Raw genomic sequence first — 17,729 nt, forward strand, 5'->3', positions numbered from 1 at the left:
TTCATTATGTACAATGGTTTTTCAATTATTTAGTATTGAGGCAGAGAAAGTACCTGTTATGCATGCACCACAGTGCAAAAGGATGTTTGATGTTCATATACTCTGTATAGAAACAGCCTCGTAATGCTCCAGTGCGGTGGCCGGGGGAGGTGTGGGAGAGGAGCATGACCTCCACAGATTCTGTCCACTGTTGTCTCTGAAACTACAGCTCTAATGAAGGAACAGGCTTTACCTGTACAAGTCATTGACAGAAAAACTGCCCTGGAAGTTGCTGTGCCTGTGTTACATGGTCCTTGAGCCCCATCTTCTCATATCTATGCCCAGCGAATTCACCTTCCCAAATCTCACTCATCATTCCCATTTAAATGCTTTTTAATTGTCATTGCAGCTACTACAAACACCTCTGACTTTCCCTTACTGATACCATCAGCAAGAGTCTTTCCTACATGTGCTGTAATCTCATCTTTTATTTTTTGTAGGTTCTGCTTGCTGAGCTGAAAGGGAAGAATGAATTCTTTGCTATCAAAGCTCTGAAAAAAGATGTGGTGCTAATTGATGATGATGTGGAATGTACCATGGTGGAAAAGCGGGTCCTTGCACTTGCATGGGAAAATCCATTTCTCACACATCTTTACTGCACGTTTCAGACAAAGGTAAGAAAAAGCCCAATGGTGACAGCAACACACTGGACTTAGCCTTTTAATGGATGCTGTTGCCAGCAGTAAAGTGAAAGTAACTTAGTGATATAAGAATTAGAGTTCCTTTTGTTGTGCTGTGTGCAGTAGTTCACAGGCCTTGTGGAAAGTAAATATGACCCCCACATATGTTGATGAGAACAGAATGAGATCAGAAGAACATCTATGCAATCTGGAATAAGAGGAAGTTTAATTTAAATCCTTGATCTTACTGAGGGTAAAGCTAAGGGGAAAAAAAGATGATTGTCACAGGTAGAAGTCAGTAAGTCTATTTAAATATATATTTTTATTAAGTCTAGAAATCCACAGAATACAAGATCAGCTATTTAGCTTTACAGTACAAGGCCAGGCTACTCAAATCTGTAGGAGCCTTAGGGATGCATGAAACGGTGAAATACTTCGGAAGAGGAGGAAACTGGCTGCTTGCCACTACTTCATATGCGGTTGCAATCACATCAGTAATTTTTCCATTCTCTGGTTATTTGCAAGCAGGATCATCTGTTTTTTGTTATGGAGTTCCTGAATGGGGGAGACCTGATGTTCCACATACAAGACAAGGGGCGTTTTGATCTCTACAGAGCAACGTAAGTCCACAACCCTTCAGTCCCCACCTCTGTGAATGATTTTAGTCTCTGTGGTTTTACTGCTTCTAGTCCTGCACCACTTACCTGCAGTCTTTCACTCAAGTTCTGGTGGCAGATGATTGAAAATGTATGTCTAGACACTGGTTTGATACAATGGAGCAGCTCGCTTAATGATGTGTTGAGTTAGGTTTTCTTAAATTCTGTAGCACTGTGATGTTTTACTTTAAAGGATGCTTGTACCTAGTGATGTTAGATAAACTGCAATATGAGCCAGCACTGAAAAGCAAAAGGTACAGCTTCAGTGTCCTTTAGGACAGTACTTTGATGGAAAAATTGGAAAACAGCATGGGTAGAAAAAACCCAACTTACGGCATTTACTAGTATTGCTAAGTTGAGGTGATAGTACCCTTATGGATCAGGGCAAGCTCTATTCCCACCCTCCCCAGCAAAGCCTCTCCAACTTACCTGCATTTCTGCAAACGTCTGTGCATCTGGCAGCCTCTCATGGCATCTTCTGTACCTATTTCTGAAGTTTTTCAGTCAACATTCATTCTACCCATACAGAAGTAGAAATAGTTTTGTATTTGTTTAATTAAAACAAACAAAAAATCCACCCTAAAATATTTCCAGGGGGAGATAAACACATTCTTTTAGCATTTTCCGTCATATCTTCTGGATTATCACCTCCTTTTTGAGGAGGATGCCACTGAAGCAATGCTACTTTTCAGTCTATCTGCTGCAGCTGGGCAGGTGCAGGAGATAGGTGAGGTCCATTTTGAACTTAGCCATTAGTACCCAGTCCCTCCTAAAGCAATCCTGTGAATACTGAGCTCCCAGCAGCTGTCCTTCAAAAGGCATGTGCATCTCTCTCTGCAAATACATACTATTTATTGTATGTTCCCTAATGGAAGTGGAACGAAGCATTAAGGCAAGTTGCTGTCCCCTGTACTGCTTGGCATTAGATAACACAGATGAGTGGTGAAGGGATTAACTTGGAGCACAGCATCCAGCTACAAAACACAGGTACATTAGTATTTAAAGGAGTGTACAATACTTCTCACTCCATGAAGAGACACTTATGGCAGCTGTTTTGGCCAGCTGCATTGGCTATGTTTTAACTGAGCAAGACAGAAGATGTTTTGGTCTTTTCAGGTTTTATGGAGCTGAAATTTTATGTGGGCTACAGTTTCTTCACAGCAAAGGCATTATTTATAGGTGAGTACCAACTGGCTCCAGTGTGGGACCTGTCAATTGTCTTAGCACTTCATGCATCTTTGAGTTAATGAATGATGTAACGATTGATTGATGTCTGTCAGAGATCTGGTATTATTCCAAGGACATTAACATGCCTGAGAAGAATCTATATCTGTGAGTCTTTTCCTTGGCAACCAGAATGACAGAATGTTATTTATGTTGCACAAAAGCGGTTTTGTTTCAGTTATTTTTAAACACTGCCTTCAAATCATGAGTCTATTTAGTTTGGAGGCAAGGGAGAAGGTCCTTGAGGCTGTCAGTTCCTACCGGCCTTGTGAAAACCACTGAGGTGTGAGAGTTGTCTGCTTTTGCCTTCTGCTGAAACCACAATATTGATGCTTCTGCCTCACCAAGTTGAAACACTGGGGCCCAGCTCCTGATTAGCTGCTTCTTACTGTAAATACCCATGCTACAAGAGATCAGAAGTTTATTTTTAATTTAGTTTTCTCTCAGTTTGCTTTCTCCAGCCTTTTCACCCCACCCCCAGCTTCAAAGCACCATTTGGTAACTACTTGCTGAGGTAGCTCTTACCTCTGTAACAAACCAGTACAAAGAATAATGGCTATGTACTTGAGAGCGAGTTGCATGGGGCCCTGGGTGAGCATGCCCCAGAACAGCTGGTACCATCCATCTCCCTTTATAGAGAAAGGGCAAGCATCTGTTGGAGCATCCATTCTTTAAAGCAATTGTCTCAAGTTAGAGACTAGTAAAAAAGTGTTTGTAGAGAGGATGACCATTACAGGAACCCTCCTTGGTGAAGAAAGATGATTCTTGCAAGCCTATCTGCCTCTCAGAGAAGACAGCCATAACCCCAGAAGGTACTTAATGTACCTGACTGTATACCCACTGCCTCCTGCAGGTTTTTATACAGCAAAGGGTCAGTCTCCAGGATATGTTCTTATCAGCATGACATCCTTCCATCCCAGATTTTCTAGAGCATTTTTAGGCTTGCTGTTAGACTTTCCAATGTTAAATTAGAATGTTCCTGGAGGGAGGTTTCACAGTATGAAATATTTTCACAGAAATGGTACCATTTTCCAACAAGACACCAGCAAACGCAAAGGTACTTTTTTTTAACCTTGTCTCACAGAGGATGCTTACCAATATAGTCACAGAATGTGACTGAAACAGTTTTAGGTAGGTGTTGCATGTAAGTGCACATCCATACAGAAGACTGTAGGGCACTGTACTTACCTAGCTACGAGTTCTAAGTTACAGTGGGTTTTCCCCATTTACTCAGGTGAACAGCAGCTGATGTCTAAACGTGGAATGATTTATGGTGCATTGCATTAGATCAGGGACCCTTGATTAGAGCTGCACTCACCATCTGAGCAGTTTAAGTAGCTGATACTGGGAACTTAAGTTACCAAGGAGAAAAGACTGCCCTGTTTTCACGTAAAATTGTCTGCTCTGTTCAAGTCTTTCTTGGTAAGCAGAAGGACTGTTCAGTTTCTCTTCAGCCTCCCCTCCTTGGTATGTGCTTTTGCAGCCAGATGGACAAAAAAATGCATCACAGTCAAAGGGAGGGAATGTAGCTTTTGGAAACTGCTGTTAAAAAGCTTTTACTTGATTGAATAGTGTTATTCTGAAAAAAGACATGAACAGGACACTTCACAGACCATGGCCACAACACATCAACCCCCTTGTGCTGTAACTAGGAACAAGTCACAGGTAGTATTAAGAATTGGGCAGGCTTCAAACACTCATGCTCCTGCCAAGTACTCCAAGAATCCAACAAATCCTTCTTTTGAGCTACAGAGCTAGTGTAGCACTGTGTCAGCTGGCGGTCATTAACTCACACCTCCTTCTAGAAGCACCGGGTGTGCTTTTGGATCTGAAAGCAAATGTTGAGGATTATAAGGTCACACACTATATATACACGTCAGCCTTTTATACTCTGACTAGAGATAATTCTTCCCTTCTCCCTACCGCCTTCAAAGCACAAAAATCTATTTTGTATATATCGTGTTGATGGACGATTATTTTCTTGAAAAGCCTTTTTCTGTGATATAGGGTAGGTGTTTATTAGTGAAGAAACATCATGCATCTGAATATAAAAATTATTCACTTGTCCTTAAAGCGTAACTTGTTTTTTTAAACACTTTTTGCAGAGACCTAAAACTGGACAATGTGATGCTTGATAAAGAAGGCCACATCAAAATAGCTGATTTTGGAATGTGCAAAGAAAATGTTGTTGGCGAGAACAAGGCAAGCACTTTCTGCGGGACCCCAGACTACATCGCTCCTGAGGTCAGTATGTCACTGCCACGTACTGCTGGGATGGATTTAATACACCAGTGTTAGAAAGGCTGTTTTGATTAATCATCCCTTTGTAGACTAGTAGGTCATAAATGTGTCTAATTAGTACAGAAGAATAGACATTAAATCTGAGGTTGCTGTAGAAGGTGCTCAAGCCTTGTAAATATTCTATAGCTGCAAGTTTAAAAACCCATGTTTTTGAAATGTTAAGGCATTCACTTTTCGAACAGCTAGTTTTCCCTTATGTCTTTACAGCCAGCATACACGCGGGGCTCCTGCAAAATGAATCTATGTGCACTGCAGATGAACAGACTTGTACCCATGCAAACAACCACAATTCAAGCAAAAGCAGCTTCTGAGGAGAATCTCACTAAATTCCCCGTGTTCGTAGTTGTTTCTTAACCTGATTTGTAAAATAGTCCAAATAAGGTAGTTAGCTGTCGAGGCTATAAATTATGTCAAAGTCTGTTAAGAGTAGATTACTACCAACTTGCTTCTCCCTTCATCTTGTAAAGAAACCAGAGAAGATGTTTTCCAAGTATATGGTTATTTAAAGGAGAACATTTCTGAATGAGAGCAGAGACCTGTCCCCTGAGCTGTCCACGTTCCCACGAGCAGCACCCAAGGGTAAAACTACAGATGTGCATCAGTGTCGTCAATTTGACAAATAGCTGCTCCCCCCCTCCACCCCCTAAATATCGTAGTTATTAAAAATTCTTTCTTAAAATCCCTCTTCTGTTTTTTGGTATGTATTGCTGCCTTTTACTAATTACTTGTATCTCTTCCTCTGAACTTCTGTGGAACAAGATCCTGCAAGGCTTGCGGTACACATTCTCTGTGGACTGGTGGTCATTTGGGGTTCTGCTGTATGAGATGCTTATTGGGCAATCCCCTTTCCACGGGGATGATGAAGATGAATTGTTTGAGTCAATCCGAGTGGACACCCCTCACTACCCTCGCTGGATTACCAAGGAATCAAAAGATATATTAGAAAAGGTAGGACTGATGACCACCGAGTGGGTCACAGCACTGTATTTGTTCAGGCTTTTAAAGAAGCTGTTTATCAGCAAGCAAATTATCTTTACAAATGGAAAGCCAGGTCAAATTAATTATCAACACTCGTTTACTGTAAGCAACTTTTGTTCATGTAGCAGCATACCCGTTATTCTTCCAGTGCCACCTACCTTTTGAGCAGATGTAAGGCTTCACTGGGTTATCTTTTCTTGCAGCTGTTTGAAAGGGATCCAACAAGACGTCTTGGGGTCACTGGGAATATCAGAGACCATCCTTTCTTCAAAACCATCAACTGGACGGCGCTAGAGAAGCGGGACGTAGACCCTCCTTTCCGGCCAAAAGTGGTATGTGGGTTGGTTATTGTTCTGCAGCAGTATTGCAGATGTCAGCCGAGGGGTTAAGGGGTGCTTTCTCCCACTTGCTCAGACTACCCTATTGCAAGTTTCTCCTCATATTTATAAAATGAGATAGTTTTGTATCTCAAACCCCATTGTTCTTGGATGGTGCAGTTATAAAAAGCACTATATTCCTCTGTCTGCCCTGAAATCTTCCTCTTAAGACTGTCTTCCTATATTCTTTCAAGGAGATTCTTTAGTAATACCATCTTCTGGATATCAGAATGATTAGTTGAGTTTCCTTTCTCCTCAGTTTAGAAACATTGACAGTTTCTCGTGATTTTTTTCTCTTCTGAAAAGGACCAATAATTTGTGGCTACTCAGCTAGTAACTGCCTGCAGGCATTCTGTACAAGCATTAAATATGTGCTGTTTCAAACCCACCCAAGAGTCTCCAAGTGGGCAAAAGGATGCATTCTCTCTACTACTGAACTTAGAACTGTTTCTAATGTACATGCCTAATGTGACCTGAAAAAACATCTAAAGAACAGACCATGTGTTACTCATGGTCTGTATTACCAGGGGATGCTGATGCTGCTCACCTGGTTAGAAATCCAAACCGCTTTTCCTCCACCCTGTACTGGTACAGATAAAATGATCTGGAAATAATGCAGCTTCTTTGAAATGTACTTATGTACTCAATGGAGGAGACCTGTCCCGTTGAGAATGGAAGGCTTCACATAGCGTGTTCCCATAGAAATGAGAACTCTGGAAACATAATGATCCTACAGCCATTAACCTTTGAAGGTTTGGAGTGTGAAACATGGTCTTTAGTAATGCGAATTTTTATGAAACATGCACAAATATTTTATCCAGACACAAAGCAGCTGCAATCGGGTATCATTTTTTTTTCTCTGAACAAGTACAGACCATAAAATGCTTTCAGGAATTAAAAAATTTTGGTTAGTGGCAAGAAATGTTGGGCTTATATTTAAGTGCTGCATTGCTTTTGTCAGTAATCTTTGGGTAAGTCTATGAAACATTATCACAACTCCAGGTGGTTCTTCTCCAGAGTGATCTGGTGTTATCTGAGTTCAACTAACAATAAGCGATTGCCCAGTCAGCATCTTAAGAGTTTTGTTAAAATAGGCAAAAAGATTTTTCTCTAAAGGGGGTGAGGAGGGAGGGAGCTTAACCTCCTTACCTTTTTTTATTTAAGCAATTTGTTCCGGAAGAAATGATACAGTTTGTCTCAAGCTGTCTTCCCTCTCTGTTTAACACAGAAGTCAGCAAGCGACTACAACAACTTCGACAGAGAATTTCTGAGTGAGAAGCCAAAATTGTCTTACAGTGACAAAAACCTGATCGAGTCCATGGATCAGTCTGCATTTGATGGATTTTCTTTTATTAACCCTAAATTTGAACAGATCTTAGACAAATAAGTCTCTGGACAGAGCTGGACTTTGAAGCAGGATTAAACGTTATAAATGGAAAACTCGCAAGCACTAGGTGTTCCAATGATGTTGTCCATACTTCAGAAAAATACACAGTAGTGTGATTAACTATGTCCAACTGCTGCTTTGTCGGCAGTGTTCTTTTATGCATGATTGGGTTTAAGGTATGTGAATCGTGCATTATTTTCTCTATTTGGGAAAATGTAAATTCTGTTTGGTACTTGAATGTAGTATGTGTTTTTTACATATATGCTGTATATTTTGCTCGAGAGAAGACACTGGGGAACAGAAGATGTCTTTTTAAACTGTGTTTGAGCCCTTGGTTCTTTTATTTGTCTTCAATTAAAAGAAAGTTACATTAAACTTTCATTCACAGCTTTATGATTTTTTTTCTAGAATATACAGTTAAACTCCAGTTGTCTTTAAACTACAGTAAAAAAATTTGTAAGCTCTGATCACTTAGAAGAGTAACACAAATATTTTAGGAGAATTAACCAAAAGCAGAGATTCATAGTGTCACACTAACTGTGGTGGGAAACAGCTCAGTGCCACTCTTACTTTTTTTTATAAATCCTGCCTTTCACTGGGAGGAGTCAGTGCTGAGCAGTCAGGCTGCAGTGATCCTGCTAAATATTTATTCTGAGGCAGTATCAGCATACGAGCATATGGCAGTGAGGCCTAAGTATCCTGCAGCCCCCCACAGCATACTGCCCTGGAACGGGAGTTTCTGCTGTTAAACACCACTTCCTCATAATCGAAATGCACAATATGACTGCAGCAACTTACCTGGAGAAAATCATCGGGTAACGACTGCGTGGAGCGTTTGTACCACTCGCCTGGTCTGCTGGAGGGGAAGCGTATCGCTTAACTGCCAAGCACAAAATCTTTCTTCTGGTTTTATTTGCTTATTTTTAAATAAGGCAGCTGTGGCTCCTACTTGCTGTAAGAAGGGCACAAAACTAGATCCTGCTTTGTTGCAATACCTGCTTCTGAATTGTGATTTTTAACCAATAATGAGAATGACAAAATAATGCAATTACTGCAACACTCGTTCCAAAACTCTTCTTGCAGTCAGCTTGTAAAATACTGAACGAAACAAGGCCCCTTGCTTCTCAAAAGCTTTCTCTGTCTTGTAACACTATTGCAAATGATTTAAATTTTCTCAACCACTGGGCAGGCGATAAAAACATATTGGTATCAGTTTGTCCAACAGTTATACATTGCTACATAGCTCTGAGGAGCACCCTTTAACTTCAGCATAGTTTCAGACTGTTAATCCTGTTGAAAGAGCAGGAGAAAGCTACCCCCTCCCACCACCATAACATGTTGTAGAGGCTCAAAAAAAATATGGCACCACCTCTGCTCTTCTTCTAAAGAACAGCCCTTGCTTGTTGCTGGAACTCAGATACCTCCCACAAGACTTGGATGTCATCTAAGCACACAGCAGATGGAGGCTGGAATAGTCACACCACAGTTAGCATTTCCAAACAGACTGGTCTTGCCGAGTTACCACCACAGGCGCTTACACAAACCCCTCTCAGAGGGGGAACAGCCAGCACACTGCGAGTTGCTGCCAGGGAGAGCAGCCGACTTGGTTTTCTCCCCTTCAAATAATTTCTGTTTTGCTACTTTTCACCAGAAAGCTATCCTGCTGGATGCTTGTACCCAAGCAGAAATACTTTTCTGGGCAGGAAGTTACAAACACAGCTGCCAGCAGCACAGGTTATTTGGACAACAAGCTGTAATGAATTACAAAAAGTAGTTATTGTTACTGGTGGTAACATTTGCTTCACTCCAGAGCACGAGGCCCCAAGAGGGATCTTGGTATTCACACAGCAACTCTTTCAGAGGATATTTGACTGATTGACCTGAAGCATCTCCTGCTGGCACAAACACACCGTCTAACAGCTTGACTGCACTCACCATACCTGGGCAGAGACGCCTTTCTGCCACGGAGCAGGTACGATATTCCTCCTCCTCAGCAGCAGCACCATACTGCTTAGCCATTGGCATTACATTAACTGTGCCACCTGACCAGGGAGCTGCCCTGACAGGCATTAGCTCGTTTCAGCAACTGGAACTGACATTTCCAAAGGTCCTACAGCTGCAGGGACCTCCTCTGCTGAGCGGCTGCGCCCGAGGGCCACCTGGCGGACAGCAAATGGCTGGGTTCTCTCCAGCACTGCGGTCTGGGCCATCCTCATGCTCCAGGGGGATTGAGTTATTAACAAATTTTGCCCAGGAAGCAGCCTAAAAGTTCTAAACCAAACGAAATCACCTCCCACGCAAACAAATCCACAGTAGAGTTAAAACAGAAGAAAACACTCCTTCCACCTGCAAAGAAGATACAAGCGGTTTCCACCCAAGAGTACACAGTGATCAATAAGACATGAAAATTTGACTACCTAATTCTAAACCAATGCCATCTACCTAACCTACAAGTGTAAATTTGTACTAGAAGGCAACATTTTGCTGTTGGTTTTCAGCTTTCTCAAAACGGCAGCAGCATTTGGAAGACAGTACAGGAGCAGCGTAGCTTTGAGAGTGTGGATCGAATCTTAAGATATCAATAACCAGGTAAAATTAATAAAGTCTTACCTTTCTCCTCCATTGCGTGCAAATCTTCACTTGTAGTTATTCAACACATTCTTCTAGCATCTTCCACGGTTACTGAGTTTGTTACTTTATAATTATTTGTCAGAGTAAAGCAATCAACAGAGTAAATTAACTAATTCTGTGTATAAGCTCTCTTAACCAAGCTACGCTTCCGAAAGCTGTGGGACCTGCTGACCTGCAGGAACACTCACCTGGCACTTCAGCTGCTGTAAGGGGGCACGGAAAGAAACACACATCAGCACACCTTGTGGCATTTGATCTTTATTACTTGGATCAAAGGTCAAATGATTACATTTGTCTGAAAGATTATGACGAAGGCCAACAATGTCAGAAAAGACAGTTTAGTCCCATTTGAGAGACTGCATCTGAGCTTGGAAGTGCCTTAAGAGTCAGAATGCAGTCAAATAAACTCGGGTACAAATCCACACAGTCGGGAGGAGGGTTTTCACCTCCCCTGTCAGCGACGATTCTGTTGGGGGGTGGAGGGGGACATTCGCAGCTTTTAGACAGTGACAATCTGCAAGTCTTAACGGTGCCTTTCCAGAAAGGTGGTGACACCCCAGGGAGAACCCATCACTCACTTCAGATCTACATTCCTTGTCTGCACTTGCTCTCAAAGGGTCGGATGCAGTCAATGAGTTAGTACCTTCCTAGCTAGGACAGACAACTACAGATTTTCTTCTCTTCAAGTATCAGCATAACAGTTTATTTACACTTGTATACAATTCTTTTTACTGAACACCCACTTAGTAAAACACTCATCACAGTATTTTCAAAATAAGGCTATAAAAATACCTATTATACATAAAACATTTAGCCTCAAGGAATTTTACAGCACCTCTGAAAGTTGAGAGAGGTAACACAAAGAAAGGGAGAGAGGGGAGACACCTCAAGCTGTGCTTGCCAGTGAAGAGAAGCGGCCCCTGGGATCAACCCTCCCTAGGGGAAACCTTTCCTCCCACCACATTTCCGCAACCAGGTCTGAGCAAAAGTACCACCGTAGTCTGCTGGTAAAACCCTTCTTTTCTAACCCAGCCTCCTGGGATTTGCCCTCCATAACTACAGATAAACTCTGGCTTTCTCAATTTAAAAGCTGTTTCACTACTCCTGGTCACAGCTGAACAGCAGAGGCCAGAGAAGCGAGGGCTGCCTGGAACACGGCCCGGCTTTCCCATGCTCGACACACATCACATCGGGAGGGGAAATTACTTCTACATTTCTGCCACAAAGGTGGCCTTGTTAATTATGCATCAATAAATTCTCTGAGCGGTGCTGTGTGGTCTCTCTCCTCACACAATAGCTACGGACACAGCTGAATTAATAAAGATCTGAAACGCACGTTACCGAACACATGGATCGCACACACAAAGCTTTAGACAGCAGCACTTGAAGCAAGTGTTCCTGGTCGTTCCTCACCCTATGCACTCCTCTTCTGAAACAGAACCCAGCGATACTGTATGGCTTACTTCCAGAGCTGCATATATTGCTGAAATTAGCTTATTAAAACAAATAACAACAGCAGCACGTTATTTTATAAACCCTGCACAAACAAAAGACAATTTAGCCCTTGCCTGCAAAACTATGTTATGAGGGCCCAGTATTACACAAGGGAATTGAGAAAAACAAAAACAAACCCACAAACAAAAGCCCCCCAACAACATACATGGTAAAAGCTCAATTAGTTGAACAGAAGTCCTCAGGAAAAAAAACGCAGTCCAACTATGAAAGAATAGCTCTCCTCAGTTCAGAACTAAGAGCCAGCAACAGTGCTGGCAGTGTGCTTCTGTTGTCTGGTAGCACACATACAAAATACACATTGATTTAAGGACAGTTAAAAGGTCGTGGCCTCAACAGGCATAGAAAGTTCCATTTTTAGCACTGGAGTTTCACAAGGTATAAAAGAGCAGCAAAGAATGGGCATGGTGGAAGGTGCTAAAAAAAACAACACAAAAAACCCAAGGCAGGTGTGCCATGTTAAAAATAACTCACAATTTACCTGGTGTTTTTCTTGCATGAGCTGTTAGAAGGGTTAAACTCCACCTAACCTTTCTGTACTGTTTCCTGATGTACATATTAAATGTGGCTATAAAAGAGAAATACATACTTTTATGTTGAAATTCATTCCAAAAATTGTCTAAAAAAATAATAAAATAAAAAACAAGTCACAGCACTAAGACAAGCAGCTTCTCCAGCCCTTGACAATCTGAATCCTTTTCCCCCTCCCTTCCAGGCTCAGAAAAGCTGCTCATCCTGGAACCGCAGCAGAAAGGATATCTGTCTGTCTGTCTCTCTCAATTCATTACCTGGGCTGCTCGCCATACTCACACGTCCACCACTTAACACTGTGTCTTTCACTGCCCTCCAAAACACAGCTGGCGCCTAGAAAACTTTAAAGTCTTGCTAAAACAGCAGATCTTTCAGGTAGCAAATCAGCTTTAATGCTTTTATTTTACAAGGTGAAAGTCTCTCCATTTCAGAAAAATTTACGTTGTGGTTGGCAAACCAAAGCTCAATTTAAACCACAGAAGCTAACGGAGCTGACAGCCTTGCCCATTTAAAGTAGTTTTGCAACATGAAGCCTCCAATGCTCAAAATGTAGAATTTCACCTCTATTAAATATGCCATCACAAAAGCCTCCATGTAACTCTAGGCAATCATTCACAGTAAAAATAAGAGGAACTCTTAGAAAAACACTTAAAAAAGAAAGGAAAATCTAGTTAAAATCTGACAGTAAAATTGACACGGGCAATTAACCATCTCGCAGTATCCACAGATGAACAATAAAAACCACTGAAACTGCACAAAATTACATACAAAAAATCTAAAATCAATTCTACTATGCTTCCCATAAATCTTTTTACTGATACCTTTCGGCACTGGGAGTTATCCAGAACTATCAGGTTTTCTCCAAAGAAATTGAATCACATTCGAAATGTCTTGAAGTGAAGGGGAGGCGCGTTCATTCCACCTCACTCGGGGCTCAGCGATGCCTTCTCCATTCTCCTGGACCTGAGCTACTACTTAATGCTCTTGGGATGGAGGAAGGGCTGCCGCCCCCAGGAGCCGGAGCTATAGGTGGTTAGGTACTGTCCTCAAAGCTTCCTCTCTTGACCGATCCACACCTACATTCTGCAAATTTAAAGACAAAAAAAATTTTAAAGCAAGGGCCTCATGGTCAGCTGTAGTTTTGCTTAACACACAGCTACTACAACTGGCAAAAGACGAGCAAGCTACAATGCTTATTTCCTCAAAATATTTTGTAACACAAGAAAAGGTCCCAGCTGTGAGCAGAAGTCAGACACCAGGTTTAGACCTTGTCCCAGCCCCTACGTGCTTCGCAGAGGTCAAGTCCCTCAGATACCTGAACGCAGGCAGGCGCGCTGCTGCCAGTGAAAAAGCATTTCTAAGACATGTACTGCATCAGATCTGGTAGGACAATCAGTCTCTGTTCACCACAGGCAGGTCACAATGTTATGGTTTTTAAGACTTATTTTTCTTTTAACCACTGTTTTTAGCCATATTTCTCTAATCCACTATCTCTTCTAGTCTTTATGCATATAATGTAAGAAAAAACAGAACCATGCAAAGGCCATAAACCACACAGGAACTGATAAAATCTGGGGGGAGAGGAGCCCACCTCTCCCTGTTTCAAGCACACTCCAGGAAATGACTCCTTAACACCACAGCTGTAAAGCTAATTCCGATCCTCTTTGTAAGCAGCTAAGTCACTGCAAGGGCTCTGAGTAACTCGCTACAGAGCTGGTAACTTAAACGCACTTCAGGATACATAGGCATGTTGGCAGATGTCATGCTGACATCAGATAATGTTTCAGTGGTTTTATAACCACATTTATTAGAGCTTACTTTGAAAACAAGTCTCTTCGGTGCAACTTGAGGAAAGGGAGAGCCACACTAGCACGCAGCGAGGGGATTCTCAGCACGTGCTCTCCAACAGCACACACACAACTCCATCCATCAAAATACATCAACTTAAAAAGTAAGTAATTCCCCTCCCCAACCCCAGTTTCTAGGATTTTCAGCCATTTCTTACAAAAACCGGAGATAAACAAGCAGCACTGGATTTGATTTGGAGGTTGAAGTGTGCTATCAGCACTTCTGCCCTTACCAATTCTCCCACATTAGCGTCAGCCCTTTCCTTTCTCATCAGCCTTCAAGCCCTTGGGTAAATCACCCTTTTCCACCATGAACATCCCCCACAAAGGTTTCTGAGAACACACGCACAAACGCTACTGGGCACAGTTGTCCAAATCCTGGAAATCTCTGCACGCACCAGCGTGCTGCCCAACTGCTCCTGACTTCTCTCTTTGAAGGAAAGAAAAGCGACAACCCTATTTCAGAAAGAAGCTTCTACATGTTGCAACTCTTCTGAAGCAAAGGACACACAGAAAGCATCCGTCTAAGAACATGAGGAGGTGGCAAAAGAAGTCACATTCTGGATGACTACAAGGAAAAAAAAAAAAACTACAAGAAAACATGCTGCCATTTGTTTGTATTTTTCTTAGCAACAGATACAACACACCCAGAAACTCCTTGGGACTGCAGAGATGTCTCCACAGGCACTCCGAGAGTACTGGCTGAACGCTTTTAAGCTAAGCATCTGATGTTGATTCAAAGAAAATTAAATGGAGCATGAAATGGAGCATCAATATGCAGGAATCCAGAGGTACTTGAAATTAGTCCACAAGCAGCAAGAACTAGACAGCCGTAACATGAAACTAAAAGGAAACAAGATAGTCAAGACAGACGAGGCAGAAGATACAGCTTATTTAAGCCAATGAGAGGTATCAGATGAAAGCAGCATCTTAACAACTGAGACAGAACCAAGAGGGAATGTCAATACGCAGTCAAGAAAGTTGAAACCAGAAAATGCTTTAATTTAGGAAAACATGAAGGAGAATGGGCTGCAGAAGTGAAGCACACTGAGCCGTCACACTGACGAAAGAAAACTGTCTGGGATAAACTCTAACATACACACACCCCCTAGGGTTTATTAGCCAAACAGAATACCCAACTGCAAGACCAGATGAACTGAGGCTTAGAATGGGACTAACACCCTCATTAATGGCAAATGGATTCTTACTCATAGGAATCACTTTAGATTAGAGGATGGCAGCTGGGATTGTACCTGCTTCCAGACCAGCCACGGGCATTGAGAGAGAAAAGGTACACAGTGAGAACTGTGCTGCAGCTCAAAAAGGCGACTGAGGTTTTAGCCTCACTTCTGGCACCAAAAGGTATCCCTGCAACCATTCAGTGCTGCCTTACCAAAGCACACCTGGACAAACCACCGTCCTGGGAACAGCAATACCACTGCCACACACCAGCAGCAACGAGGTCTGGAGAGCCTGGGAAACACAGGAGTGGGAGTAAGACACACACACACCCCCCTTTTTAAAATACTATTTCTTCCAAGGCATATGGGCCCTCCCTCTGTCAGCCCGGGCAGGGGCTCGCTGCTTCCAGAGCACTCGCTGGGGCAGGAGTGGTCTCACCCACAAGGGTCCATCTCACCACACAGATTAACTCAAATACACTCTTACACTACTGTTCTTCCTCTCCTCATTATACTCCTTGCTTTGCACATTTTTTTTTCCTGTAGAAAAGAGCCTCCCCCAGAAACAAAGTGCTATGGGTTTCCAAACAGGCCAGAGCCTGCCATTTCAGTTTGATTAGCTACATGTAATCTTCCCAGCAAGACAGGAAGATTTTGCAGGAAGGCTCCTCTAGGGAAAAGGAGGAGCCTCTAGGGAAAAGAACCAGCACAGGCATAAATATAGAAATAAACAGCACAATATAAAAAATCCAGCCTTCCCTCAGCGAGCTGTGCCACAAACTGTCACTGCTGCTTCCCGCCCAGCATCAGGCCTTTCTTCTACTAAGAAAATAAGCCAGAAAGGACTATTAAGCAATCCTGCTGTAATAGGAGACCCCTTAGAGTGCAAAACTGCTTTTAAACATCCACTTCACTCCGCTGCACGCATCAGTACAATGAGCATTATGCTCAGCAAAGAAAGCACTACAGAGCCGCAGCCCCAGGAAATCAGGCTGCAGCACCTGGCAGGGACGGAAGGTCCTGGGCCCTTCTGCCGCATCCCCTCCCTCCGCAGCCTCTAGTGGCCACAAAGTAGGCAAGCCCCACTTTCCTCTCCAGCCAAGTTCCTGCCCCTATCATCTTCCCCCCTCTGTTTCCTCTGACAGCCCAAGCCATCCTTTTTCAAGCAGCAAAACTCAGTTTTTCCACAGCAGATGCCTGTGCAGATTTTGGCTCCATCAAAAACATAATGCATTTACTTTAAATTTGCACAGTATTTCCTCTGTCGTGGCCTGTGGAGGTGACAGCACTCCAAGCCATCTCAGTGTGGTTTCTCAGCACCCAACTATGGCCAGTGTCCCTGAGACCTCCCAAGGATGGCACTTCAACTATCAGGTAAACGCAACCCAACTCGCTAATTAATGTGCAAGCAGGTACGGCAAGCTCAGATCTCCTCCTCTGTGGCATTTTTCATGGCAAAGCACATGCCAAGAAGCTGAGGGAATTAAACAAGGAAAAATGATAAAACACTTCCACATCACGGTCGTGACAGAGAGAGGAAAATAATCTGGGCTCCCTCAGTCCCAGCCTACCCTGCAAGATTGGTTTAACTAAATACCAAGTGGTACCGCGGGAGGCTCTCTGGCCAGGAGGTTATTTCGTTGTATCAGACATTCCTGATTGCTATAAACCTCTGAAAACTTGAATGTAATTTTAGAAATGAAGATACGTAACACTTTTATTCCAAAATCCTGGTGTTAGAAAAATGTACCACCTGAGAAACCTAGCAGATAAAAGCTTTCCACAGCACACCACTATTGCTTACTTTCAAGACTAAAAGACCCCCCTGACCCTCAGAAGGGAGTTCCAGGACTTGATGATTTTCTGCCTTTCCCAGACTTGATGCTACCTAAGCAAAGCTGCTTCAGTGGCACAGATGCCTCCCACTGTCGCATTTTGGCCACCATAACATTGCAGAGAAAGGAGCCAAGGCATGGCACCACATCCCAAACAAGCTGCAGTCCTCTCCAGCCCATGGAAGGTTTTGCTGTTGAATTACAGCAAAGGATGCATACCCTGTTTGAGATCCCGCGCCTACTGGAGTCACAACTCAGCTACAAAACCATCATGCTAACTCTTTTTCCATGTTCTGAAATGGTCAACACTGCTTACTGTAGCCTAGATAAAATCTGAGTACAAAGCACATGGAGCAGAGCTGTAAACGTCTGCTGATCACCCACGTCCGTACAAGAAGCAGGAAAAGAGGAAATTTAAAGTTACTTCTGCTGGCAGGCAAACCTGAAAGCCCAGTTAATGCAGAACAGCTGTTAAGAAAAGTCATATATTAAAAACATTTATATATGTTCACCTTGAATAACTGTTCTGGAACCAAGTGAAAACTTGCTACCCTTTTCAAACAGCACATCATTAATTAGCACATCTAGAGCTCTAGAGCTATGGATCAGC

At 42.7% G+C, this 17,729-nt stretch overlaps 2 protein-coding genes across 16 annotated transcripts in view; one reads left to right on the forward strand and one right to left on the reverse strand.

Annotated features, from left to right (window-relative positions):
- Positions 1-7,963, forward strand: part of PRKCD (protein kinase C delta) — a 66,696-nt gene extending 58,733 nt beyond the window's left edge. For 4 of the 7 annotated variants that reach the window (XM_075096367.1, XM_075096370.1, XM_075096368.1 and 1 more), the window contains 7 exons: positions 480-653; positions 1,185-1,279; positions 2,432-2,494; positions 4,645-4,783; positions 5,600-5,788; positions 6,022-6,150; positions 7,424-7,963. In XM_075096367.1, the coding sequence (XP_074952468.1) occupies positions 480-653; positions 1,185-1,279; positions 2,432-2,494; positions 4,645-4,783; positions 5,600-5,788; positions 6,022-6,150; positions 7,424-7,582 (948 nt within the window). In that variant the 3' untranslated portion in view covers positions 7,583-7,963. The remainder of the gene's footprint in view (positions 1-479; positions 654-1,184; positions 1,280-2,431; positions 2,495-4,644; positions 4,784-5,599; positions 5,789-6,021; positions 6,151-7,423) is intronic. The other 3 variants (XM_075096369.1, XM_075096371.1, XM_075096372.1) reach the window with 1 other exon arrangement.
- A 2,492-nt stretch (positions 7,964-10,455) lies between these two features.
- The window catches only part of LOC142058718 (6-phosphofructo-2-kinase/fructose-2,6-bisphosphatase 4), a 48,299-nt gene continuing 41,025 nt past the window's right edge, over positions 10,456-17,729 (reverse strand). For all 9 annotated transcript variants that reach the window (XM_075096384.1, XM_075096382.1, XM_075096381.1 and 6 more), the window contains one exon: positions 10,456-13,339. Coding sequence is in view for 4 of the 9 variants with exons in the window: in XM_075096382.1 (XP_074952483.1) it covers positions 13,280-13,339 (60 nt within the window). In the remaining 5 variants the exon portion in view is untranslated. The remainder of the gene's footprint in view (positions 13,340-17,729) is intronic.

This window comes from Phalacrocorax aristotelis, chromosome 6 (assembly GCF_949628215.1).
Source record: "Phalacrocorax aristotelis chromosome 6, bGulAri2.1, whole genome shotgun sequence".
NCBI lineage: Eukaryota > Metazoa > Chordata > Aves > Suliformes > Phalacrocoracidae > Phalacrocorax > Phalacrocorax aristotelis.